General features: G+C 47.5%; 1 protein-coding gene across 1 annotated transcript in view; it reads right to left on the bottom strand.

The window, feature by feature from the left end:
* Positions 1-12,186, bottom strand: part of XPR1 (xenotropic and polytropic retrovirus receptor 1) — a 588,907-nt gene that overhangs the window by 534,405 nt on the left and 42,316 nt on the right. Inside the window, exon 2 of the mRNA XM_086955457.1 lies at positions 3,477-3,528. Within this exon, the coding sequence (XP_086811583.1) occupies positions 3,477-3,528 (52 nt within the window). The remainder of the gene's footprint in view (positions 1-3,476; positions 3,529-12,186) is intronic.

The raw sequence follows: 12,186 nt of genomic DNA, 5'->3' as shown, positions 1-12,186 counted from the left end.
TCCAGAAAACCGTGCCCTTTCTGTGCCAAAAGAGGAAGCGCAGGTACAGCTACCAGTAGTTTAGAAATACCGGGCATAGTCTGTGGTTACTACTGGCATTTATGCCTATTGTCTCCAGGCCACGGAGAGGTTTGGTTGTACCTCCTAGCCAAGACGCCCTTTATTTCCTGGACTCCTCGATGGGTAACGTGCTGGAGTATTCAGGGCTCACTTTACAAAACAATGGGTAATCACAAATGTCTAATCGGATGGCTGTCTAAGAATAGTCCTATATTAAACGCAAATATTGAGGCGGTTACACAGAACAGATGGTAAAGGGGATTGAGATCTGATCAACCCAATATGGCAACAGTGTTCTCCATAGGGATGAGTCCCAATGTGGGTTTTTGTTTCTTCCTAAAAGGCCTCTGAATGGGTTCAGTGTTACTGCAGCACTTTACAAACAGATTGGCAGGTATCGGAAGCATAACTAGCTTTGGGTGCCAACCCAACAGGGCTCAGCACCAATGCAAGCCTTTAGGGATTCTTTTTATGTTCACTTTGAATGGTCCTGAAATAGCAGTCTGGTGTCTTCTCAGTTCAAGACATCTCAGTTGGCTTTGATCCGTGCCGCTACCGAGCACTGGCAAAAAAGTCCAGTCAGATCTGTAACTGGGACAGTCACAAACAATGGGGAGGACCAGGGGGTTTTACCTTTGTCTTAAAGCACATATCACTGCAAGAGGTTTCCTGGTGCTCTTGAGTCCTCCAGTGAAGTAGGGTCACTAATTCACCAACACATTTCTGGTTCCAGCTGAATATGTGGTATTCACAAGCCCAGGTCTTGGAAGGGGAGGTCCGCTGGTTCAGTGCCAAAGTAATCTGAGAGAATCAATCACTCCTAGCGGATTCTATAGAGACCTGCTCAATCACACACAGCAGTAATTGTAACATACACTCTCTCTCTCCTTCCCTCCATCACACACCTACGCACAGCAACCTAAAACATCAGCACCACCATGGACACTCATACACAACACAAAAATGCTTTCCACAAAGGCCAGATTGCAATTCAAATCTCTTTAAACCAGTTCCTTCCCCTCTGTGTATTCAGCTACTCATCCGATGATGTGCTTCGGCTCCTTGTCAGGGGCATAAAGTGCTATATAACTGCAGTTGTGATACAATACAATGGGACAACCTGCAATAATAAGGATTATAGAGAAAACCTCCTATTCCATTAACTCGGGGACCACCACTGGCAGTAAAAGCATTTCTCACCACTTGCCCTTGTGGGCTGGAGACTGTTTTTGGCATGCTGGACTAGGCTCCAGATGCAAAGCATCTGCGAGACACCGAAAGAACCAGAGAAATGGTATAAGCTAGTCAAGTGCACAACGTAAGCCACTTGTCAATCCTCACACTGTCTCACCTGTACTTCGAGTATCACTACAGCTCTTTAGGAGCACTGGACCGACACTACCAACACAGTTAGTCATCCTTCCTATGGTAGCATGCAGGGTCTTTGGGTCAGTGTACGTGGGCAGCCATTGGCTCTTTCCCTCACTCCTCGTGCTGAAGGAGATCGGTTGTCAGGCTCCATCTTCAGCAGACAGGGAAGTAGTGAACTAGGGAAAGCTTCCCCAGAGCTTGTTGCTAGTTGTCAAGGCAACGGACCACAGAGGTTCTGTTCCATATTGTGACAAGCACACAGGTCACAGAGAGGAATCAGAAGGGATCAGGACTTGTACTTGTAGTACTTAGTCTGCAAGCCAAGATAGGATAAGCATGTGGGCTAAGTAGAACAAGATAGCCTACAGGCCTAGCCTGTGATAGGCGCCAAGCTCCAAGTCAGCAATGATGTTGCCTTTGAAATTCCGGGCAGGGTTAAAGCCATTCACTTGTTTTTCTAGGACCTTGGTATTCACAACAATGCACTGGAGCTGGCTGGATAAGAAGTCATTTTTATTCGGCTCCAAGTCCTAACAACTGAAAAGCAGCACTTGCATGAATGAGAAGTGTGGGATGGGGTAAAGTCATATGGAACAAAGGGGTCTTTCAGAGCCCAGGAGGAACTAGAGTAACCAGCCAACAACATCGGACATATATGGTGGGCGGGGCTTTGAAGGGGAAGTCCACATGTCTAATGCACATCTTTGGAATCCAGGACCCCAATCTAGCAGAATGCCAATTTTACATCTGTGCACTCATATACACACAGGGTAAGGAAAAATAGTTATAAACTGGGGTAACCTCACTGCATTTACATGGGCAGAGCTCTCCCATACTTTTAGGGGATCTACTCTAGCTTTTCTCATTAGTATTACCACCAACGAGGAAAGACACTCGTTACTCAAGAATGTCACTGGCTGAAAGTTTCTTCACCAGAGTCTAGCTCTGGTAGACTGCACGCTAGAACGGCCAAATGGATTTTCTCTTTGTCAAAGACCACAAGATGAAAAAGTAACAAAACGCGGAAGGCAAAAAGGTTTCAGAATGGTAGTGTTGTGACGGGAGCACTGAACACTCACATCACCCCACTAGACTGCAAGATGTGCACATTCCGTTCCACAACAAACAGAAGTTTGGCAGAACCAGCCATGACCCAGCAGTTACACTTCAAAGGCATTCGGTAGTGTGGGCACAAGAGAAATCAACTGATTTCAAATGACTCGCTCCAGTGATAAAGTCCTAGTCAGGTAAAAAAACAAAAGATTAATCAATTGTCACAGTCATCGTCACTGGAAAAGCAGGGATTTAAGTTAGTGCAGACCCTGCCAGGAGGCTTCCCTAGCTGCAGTGGACCCAGAGAAATCCCTTCATCGGTTTATAATCTCAATACAGTCTGCAGTGCAGACGTTTGCACCTTTAATGAGAGCTTTTCCCATTTTAAACAAATACTAACGCTGAGCCATGCTTGACACCCAAAAAAAAGTGCTATTCCTGCCAGGTAGTCTTTTTATAAAAAGTCAGAAGACTGCTGTTCTAGTAAACTCCACTGCATCGAACCTACTTAGCCAAACAAGCACGTACATACAAAACCATTTGCTATGACACAATATATAACTCTTCTAATCCACAAAAACGTGGGAACAATGCCCTCAAAATTTAGACCGAATACCACACTTCCTTAAATTCTGGACAGATTAAGATCACTCCCGAAGGAGACTTATATATCTGCAATTAAAAACAACAATAGGAGGTCTCCTTGGAAATAGAGGTGCCCAAAGATAGTAGCAGGAGACTTCCCTGAATGAAAGGACATTCTATCTCCTGTAGACCTTGAATGTAGGAACATTCTGAGATTTGTGCAGGAGACACACTCAGCCTAGGATGCAAGGATATCCTGTGATTGATGTGACATAAGGACATGAGACCTCACTGAATGCAAGGACATCAAGACTACCGCAGGTGACTTCGGTGGATTGAAGGTGAAATCGTTTGCAAAAACGTAGATCATATAAATACATGACAGACAAGGATAAGGTGCGTCTTACCTTCCATAGAAGGAGCCTGGTCTTGGGCTGCATACAACATCTCCTTGAAAGCCTGAAAAAATCAAAATAAATAGATGAAAATCAAAGGAACAGAAATTCTGAGCCCCTAAAATAGCACAAAATTAACAAAGGGGATACAAGCGCACAATCACCAAGAAGCTCTGGCGAAGCCAATAGGCCGCGCATATGAAAGAGCTATTGGCTTTGCCTATATGTTTTAGCCAATCAGAGTTGACTGTCGTTCAGCACGGCTAAAAGTTAATGGCATAAATGAGAGTTGCATGGAATGGAGTGCCATAAAGTAGAGTGGAGTAGTGTCTTACAATGGCATAGAGTGTAGTAGAGTGTTGTAGACTGGAAAACAGCATTCTACAGTGGAGTGGCGTAGAGTGCCATAGAGTTGAGCATCAAAGTGGAGTGTTGTAGAGTAGCCTGGGGTAAAGTGGAGTAGAGTAGATTGGCACAGACTGTAGTGGTGTAGAGTGCATTGGTTTTGAGTAAATTGGTGTACTGTGCATTGGCGTACAGTGACGTAGAGTGGCAGAGAGTAGAGTGGGACAGCGTAGATCGCAGTGGTGTAGAGTGGATTGGCACAGGATGGAATGGAGTGGTGCAGGATAGAGTGCAGAGGTGTCAAGTGGAGTGCAGAGGCATAGAGCGGAGTGTAGATTAGAGTGGCGAAGAGTGCAGTGGCGTAGAGTCGAGTCGAGTGATGCAGAGGAGAGTGGCTTAGAGTGCCCTGGCATAGAGTGCAGTAGAGTGGCTTAGACTTCAGTGGTCCAGAGTAGTGTGCAGTGGCATAGAGTGCACGGACATAGAGTGTAGTGGTGTAGAGTAGTGTAGAGTTTAGTGGCGGAGAGTGTAGTCTTGCAGAGTAGAGTGTTGTTGGACTTGGCCATTCTGGCAGGTTCACCCCTAAACCTTTTGCTTTTAATTGTGACCTGGTGTTAGTTGTTTTTGGCTTCTGCGCACTTTCACTGTGTCCCAGTGTAAAGTGTGTGCGCACTCTGAGTGAGTGGTGAGATTGGCCTGCCCTCCCATAGGAATGCATGGGGAATGTATGTGTCCATGGTAGTTCCTGATGCGTGGGGAGTGCAAGCTGGAGTTTGGTATGTGCGGACTCGTGAGATTGAATGCTGCGCGATGGTGTGTGCGGCGTTAATGTGCCTAGTGTGGAAGTGCCACTTCTAGAAGTTGGCATGTCTGTGTAATAAAGGTGCAGTGACTGTCTGGCTTGTGATTGGCTGGAGTTAGCTGGTGAGCCTGGCTCCAAGAGTCAGGATGGGTCTGCCCCGGTGGTGAATAGGGAGAATGACAGCCAGATGGGTGGGAGGAGTGCACCTGGGACCTGAATAGGGCTGGGCTTTCCCTACATAATGCTGGCTCCGCCCCCTGTGGTGTGTCTGATGTCCCTAGCCTGTTCTCTGAATGGGGGGGGGAGGGGCAGAGCACAATAGAGTGCTCCAAAACCAGCTGCGAATGGTCTTCCCCCACCCTGCACCCTAAGACAAAGGGTTTCTGTGTATAAAAAGGGGCTGTGACCCCTTACAAAATGTTCTCTTCCTGATCCTAACCAGAGGGGGGCCTGCTGCTGCTGGGCGCCAGGAGGACCGCCACTGGGGACTGCCTCCCTGCCTGGAGGGCCCTGTGAGCTGGCCCCTGGGCCCAGCCTTTGCCCCCCCACCTCCTAAAGGACTTTGCCTGGACTTTTGGGATTCCTGCCTGCCAGCCCCAAGGAAGCGCTGACCTCCCCCTTCTGAAAATAGCGCATTTGTGCCGCGGGAGCAGTGATCCCTGCCCTGAGGGATCCCCCGGCATGGGGACCCCCCTGCCTGGCTGATTTACGGCACGGGCACCTACCCCACTTATCTGCCGTTGTATCCCCCCCGAGCAGGAGCCTGCCCCGCGTATTTCTACTTTTCTTGATCCCCTGACGGGTGCCCACCCCGCCAGGGACCCTCGCATTTGACCGGGTGCCTACCCCGGGTTGCACCGCTGCGGCCAGTGCCTCTAGATAATCCTCTTCTGGGCCACTGCCCAGCGCGACCCGGAAGGCAGGCGAGGTGGTGTGCAGGGAGGCGGGGCTTCCAAGACGGAAGAAGGAAGCCCCACGAGTGGAAGATTGCAGTGCGGAGAGGACAGGAGCCCACCCCGCCTCCGCGAGTTCGAGTCAAGTCCCGGGTGAAGGCCGCCGACTTCAACAAGCCCCCCCCCCACCGCGGACCGGAGCAGCCGCCCAGATCACCCGGACCCAGGGAGGACCCCACCGGAGGAGCAGCCTGGTAAGTCCAGACGGGCTGGGGTGGGGACTCCCTGGGTGCTGCGTGCCTGCAGGACCAGAGACACTCTGCGCCCATTCTGAGCGGGCCCACAGTTGCGGGCCGCTCCCCCACGGCGTACATATCTACTTAGGGGGCCCTTGTTTTCTGTATCTCGAGCCCGAGAGGCTCCAACGTCGGGGGCATTTCTTTGGCTGGTTGAGCGGCCCCAGAAGGCAGCGAGCCGCTCCCCCTTTAATCCAAGCCTCCAAGGGGGCATTTGCTTCGAGTCCCCCGAGCGGGACTCCAAAGTTGGGGGCCACCTTTCAGTCAGAGCCCACAAGGCTCCCGGGCATTGTTATTTGGAGCCTAGAAGGCTCCTGGGGGCATTTTGTATCTAGAGCCTAGGAGGCTCTAACACCAAGGGGCCATCGTTTTTCCGAGTCCCCGAGCGGGACTCCCCACATTGTTTTGGGCACTGTTGCTGCTCTAAGAGCCCACAGGGGAGCCAGGAGGCACGCTGATGCCAGGCTTAGTTCCTACAGCTGCCCAGCACTTAGTGGGCAGCTGCTACATTTAGGCCCCTTGCGCATCCTTCCTTGGCTGCCTGAGCAGCCAGCCCTGACATTGTGGACACAGCTCGTTCTAGCCCCTGAGAGGCCAAGTTGGCCTAGGGACAGTTTCATGTGTTGTGCCCTTGCGAGGGGTACATGTTGATGCCTCATGTGATCTTTTGCGCAATTGTGATTACCTGCCTAATGTGATTGTTATGTCATATGCAATGCTTTTATGCCTATACCCCTAAATTTATTTTTATGCTTTGGAGGGTGTTTTCCTAGTATAGGTGATGCTAGTGAGTTCATGGTTCCCTGCGTGATATTTGCCCAAGGTGTTTAGGATTGCGTAGGTGGTACTTACCTTTTACCAGTGGTTACTGGTTGTGTGCTACATTTGCTATTTGGTGCTACAGTTATTATACGTTCTATGTGCTAAGCGTTATTCCTACAAAGTGCTAATTCTACCAAGTGCTAGTTCTAAAAGTGCTTATTCCTGACAGTGGTCCATGTGGCCCTGTCCCATGTATATAATCCCCTGTAAATTCTGCCCGTGCCAGTGGCACATTGTAAAGTGTGTGTTTATTATCTATTGTGTTTGGTATAATACAAAGTCTATTTTTATATATAACCTTATGTGGAGTTTCTTTTGTGGTGGGCCTTGGGTGTTGTTGCTGGGTGCGCGCGCAAACGCTTTACACATCGCCTCCGAGATAAGCCTGACTGCTCGTGCCAAGTTACCAAGGGGGTGAGCAGGGGTTATCTTGGCGGGTGACTTCCTTGCCCTGACTAGAGTGGTGGTTTCTGTCTGGCTTTGGCGCAAGCCTTAACCAACCACAAATCGCCATTTCTAACAAGTGTCATGCAGTGCAGCGCCATTGAGTGCAGTGGCATAGAGTGTTGCAGAGTAAAGTGCTGTAGAGAGCAGTGGCATACAGTACAGTGGTGCAGAGTAGAATAGAATGGCGTAGAGTGCAGTGATGTACAGCAAAATGGTGTAGAGTGGCAGAGCGAGCAGCTGCGTAAAGTGTTGCCAATTAGAGTGCATTGGTGTAGAGTGCATTGGTGTAGAGTGCATTTGTTTAGAGTGGCGCGGGGTAGAGCGGCGCAGGGTAGAGACATGTGGCATAGAGTAAATTGTTTCAGAGTAGAGTGAAGTAGCATAGAATAGAGTTGTGCAGAGTGGAGTGGCATAAAGTAGTGGTGTAGAGTACACTGGCATAGAGTGGAGCAGAGTGGAAAGGCCTAGACTGGAGTGGTGTAGAGTGCAGTGGTGCATAGAAGAGTAACGTGTTTTGGCCTAGCGTAGAGTGGTGCAGAGTAGTGAGGTGTAGTGTGAAGGGGCATAGAGTGCAGTGGCACAGAGTAGAGAGTAACAGAGTTCAGTGGCGGAGACTGCAGTGTTGCAGAGTAGAGTGGGGTAAAGTGCAGTGGCCTAGGGTGGTGCAGATTAAACTGGTGCAGATTACAGTGGTGCCAAGTACAATAGAGTGGCGTAGAGTTCTGTGATGTAGAGTGCAGTGTTGCAGAGTAGAGTGTCGTAGAGTGGCACAGACTGCAGTGGTGAAGAGTGCAGTGGCATAAAGCAGACTGGTGCAGAGTTAAGTGACAGAGCAGTGGTGTAGTGTATAGTGATACAGAATACAATAGAGTGGCATAGAGTGCAGTGGCGTAGTATATTGGGTTTGATCAAAGTGGTATAGAGTGCGGTGGCGTAGAGTGGAGTGCTGCAGGGTAGACTGCAGTAGCGTGGAGTGGCGTGGAATAGAGCAGAGTGGATTGTTTCACAATACAGTGAAGTGGCGTAAGGTGCAAAGGCAGAGTAGAGTGACAGAGTGCAGTGTCAGAGTGCTGTTGTCAGAGGAGATTAGAGATGCTTAGAGTGGATTGGTGTAGAGTGGAGCTATGCAGAGGAGAGTAGCAAGGAGTGTAGTGGTGTACCGTTCATTGGCGTAGAGTGCAGTAGCGTAGAGTAGAAAGGAGTGGTGCATGGTAGAGTGCAGTGGCGTAGAGTGGAGTGATGCAGCATAGAGTGATGTAGAGGTCAGTGGTATAGAGTGAAGTGTTGCAGAGTAGACTGCAGTGGTGTTTAGTGACGTAGATTGCATTGGCGTAAAGTTCAGTGGTGCAGAGTAGAGTGGCGTGGCGTAAAGAGCAGTGGTGTAGAGTACAGTGGTGCAGAGTAGAACAGTGGTATAGTGTGCAGTGACGTAGATTACAAGGATGTAGAGTGCAGTATCATAGTAGAGTATAGTGGTGGGGAGTACAGTGGTGTAGAGTATATTGGCATATTGTACAGTGGCGTAGAGCACATTCGTTTTGAATAAGTGGTGTATAGAGTGCGTTGGCATAGAGTGATGTGGCGTAGATTAGGGTGGTGCAGAGTAGCGTGGCGCAGAGTAGAATGGTGCAACATAGATTGCAGTGGCATAGAGAGGAGTGGCACAGTGTAGATCGTTATCAGGGTAGAGTGAAGTGGCACAAAGTGGAGTGGTGCACGGTAGAGTGGAGTGGTGGAGGGCAGACAGCAGTGGCGCACAGTGGCATAGAGAGCTGTGACACAGAGTGGCATAGAGTAGATTGGTATAGAGGGAAGCGATACAGAGTAGAGTGCAGTGTTGTAGAGTGGCCTAGAGTGTAGTGACGCAGACTGGAATGGTGTACAGTGTAGTGGCGAAAGAGTGCAGAGGTACGTACTAAAGTGGAGTAGATTACATTGGCATAGTGTAGAGTAGAGTGGCATGGCATAGAGTGCAGAGTGTAGAGTGTAGTGACAGTGTGGAGTGGCATAGAGTGGAATAGCTTAATATTGAGAAATGCAGAGTAGAGTGGCGTGAAGCAGAGTAGCTTAAAGCGCAGTAGGGTAAAGTGGAGAATGCATGGTGTGCTAGCGCACTGCCATTACGGACAACGCATCTTCAATTGAAATTATCATATTTTTGCACAGACATACAGTTTTACTGATAAGAGTATACAGCGCACAAACGATAGTTTTTGGAAATGCCATCACCTAGTGTATTGGTTTGTTTTGATCGTTTAAAATATTTGTTTCCACCTCACTTCAAAATTACCAGAATTACCCCCAGGACCCAGCATGATTGTCAAACAAAGCATCTCATTTTGAAGTCAGAGCAAGACAAGTAAACACCAAGCTCCCTCACTTGGAAGACTGAGCCTGAACATTTGACCTTAGTCTGTGAATGCACAATAAATGTGACAAGATAAGATCAAGATTTAAATGTCTGTTTACAGAAAGTGAGCCCTTGGAAGGATACAGTAAATACAGTGAGGGCCACAGGTGGGGCAAACTCAAGCTGGACAGCCTGAAAAAAATAAAGGAAACCCATAGAAAGCAAGAGCCAATGGTAAGAAATGGGCGGAATGCATTCTCAGAGAAGCTTTCTGAATGTCTCCAAGATGTTGTTAGCAAATGAAAAAACAGAAACAAAGCCCACCACCGGCAAAAAGAAAACAGAACGAACACTAGCAGCTACCAATCAACAACAGAACCCCAATTCAACCATCAAGTGATGGAAAAAATAAGAGAGCACAGACCAGTGCATACTGATTGTCAAACAACTATAGAACCCCTAGAATTACAGGGATGAAAGAAAACACATGAATTCTTACATAAAGGAACAAAACCGAGAATCACAAGCAGCACAGAACAAGCATTTGCAATGCAATAGGTCTCGCATTAATTACGTTTGAGCTATTGGCATTGCTAAATATTGCAACACCAATTGCAACATAAGTCTAAAAATTGTAGGCCAAAAAAATGTGTATTTATTTTTTATCACAAACAAACAGTGAAGAGAGGGTCAAAGGGATACAAAGTTTTAAGACCCTTGCCTGGTTCAAATCCCCAGATACACTATATGAACAACAAAAGAAACCAGGGAGTCTAGAGGCCAGCTAGTCTGGCCGGACTGCCCATACCAACTATCAAGTCAAAAGGTACACAGATCACCACAGGACAGCCTCTCAGAAGGGGACAACTACCAGTTAGTGAACAAAACAGAACACTGAACAGACACCAAATCTATTCGAAAACTGATTGACAAAATCCAAACCATCAGATAGTGGATTCCCATCAAAAAGACTTGGTGATCAGTCATATCATCTGGCCATCCAAAGTGTGAATAAGCTTGTCCCCTGATCATAGAGACTAAACGCCACACAACTGGTTGATGGTCTTGGATTTGGTCCAAAGTTAACTACGACCCGCCATCTGATAGCTGTTTTTTGATGGTTTATAAAGGAAAAATTCAGTGCAACAAAAAAAAAAAAAAAAAGTGGTGAGTTAAAATAGGGTGATGTGCCCTCCATACACAAACTTTTATTCCTTAGCCAAACAACATCCCCTAATTAAAAACCAGAACAGTGCAAAGGAGACAGTATCAGCAAATATCTGTCCAAAAAAGGGGCCAACATGTTTCTGCCTAACGGACAATCAATCCCCCGGCTTTCATCAGGGCCTCTGTTCTTATGATTGTTGCAACTGCTATTGAATAGACACTGTGATCAAATAAAAAAAACGTGCCAAACGGGCTAGAAATGGAGGAAGTTGACATATACAGCAGAGGGGGTAGGGGGACATTGTTGGAACTGCTCATGTTTGCATCTTTCATATCCATAGAGCCGGGCCTCGTAGACCTGAGCACGGTCCAGGTGAGGTGAGGTCCTTTCCCCTGTCATAACGGGTGAGCAAAAATGAATAATTTATTTTTTTAATATATGCAGGGAAACACACCTGTTTGTGGGAATAGTGAATGCTGTTACATGACACTAACAATAATAAATATATTTCTTCCATAGATTCATACTTTCTAATGACATGGAGGATTAGTGTATCACGGTTGGTACAGGTTGTATCGTTTCCAACCTTTATTATTTAATGTTTGGCACTTTTTTTTTATTTGGTCAGTGTCTATTCAATAACAGTTGCAACAATCATAAGAACAGAGGCCCTGATGAAAGACGAGCGATTGATTGTCCGTTAGGCAGAAACATGTTGGCCCCTTTTTTGGACAGATATTTGCTGATACTGTCTCCTTTGCACTGTTCTGGTTTTTAATTAGGGGATGTTGTTCGGCTAAGGAATAAAAGTTTGTGTATGGAGGGCACATCACCCTATTTTAACTCACCACTTTTGTTTTTTTGTTGCACTGAACATTTCCTTTATAAACTATCAAAAAACAGCTATCAGATGGCGGGTCGTAGTTAACTGTGGACCAAATCCAAGACCATCAACCAGTTGTGTGGCCTTTAGTCCCTATGATCAGGGGACAAGCTTATTCACACTTTGGATGGCCAGATGATATGACCGATCACCAAGTCTTTTTGATGGGAATCCACTATCTGATGGTTTGGATTTTGTCAATCAGTTTTTGGATAGATTTGGTGTCTGTGCAGTGTTCTGTTTTGTTCACTAACCAGTAGTTGTCCCCTTCTGAGAGGCTGTCCTGTGGTGACCTGGGTACCTTTTGACTTGATAGTCGGTTTGGGCAGTCCGGCCAGACTAGCTGGCCTCTAGACTCCCTGGTTTCTTTTGTTATTTATTTTTGTAGCAATGGTGGCTTGCTGCGCTTTAGATGAATATGTTTAAAAGTAAAGTGCGCCATACTGCGATTGCTACAATAGTTAATTGTGGATGCGTTAACAATTGATGTGTGCACTGATGGCTGGTGGTGTGTGTGCCTGTAGTAATTGTGCACTGATGGCTGATGGTGTGTATGCCTGGTGGAAGTGTGCACTGCCGGCTGATGGTGTGTGTGCCAGGTGGAAGCGTGCACTGGCGGCTGGTGGTGTATGCCTGGTAAAAGCGCACACTGACGGCTGGTGGTGTGTCTGTGCCTGGTGAAAGCATGCACTGACGCCTGGTGATGTGTGTGGGCC

This window comes from Lissotriton vulgaris, chromosome 1_1 (assembly GCF_964263255.1).
Source record: "Lissotriton vulgaris chromosome 1_1, aLisVul1.2, whole genome shotgun sequence".
In the NCBI taxonomy this organism is placed as follows: Eukaryota; Metazoa; Chordata; class Amphibia; order Caudata; family Salamandridae; genus Lissotriton; species Lissotriton vulgaris.
The sequence above is the reverse complement of the archived record's forward strand: the minus strand, read 5'-3'. Positions and strand labels throughout refer to the sequence as shown.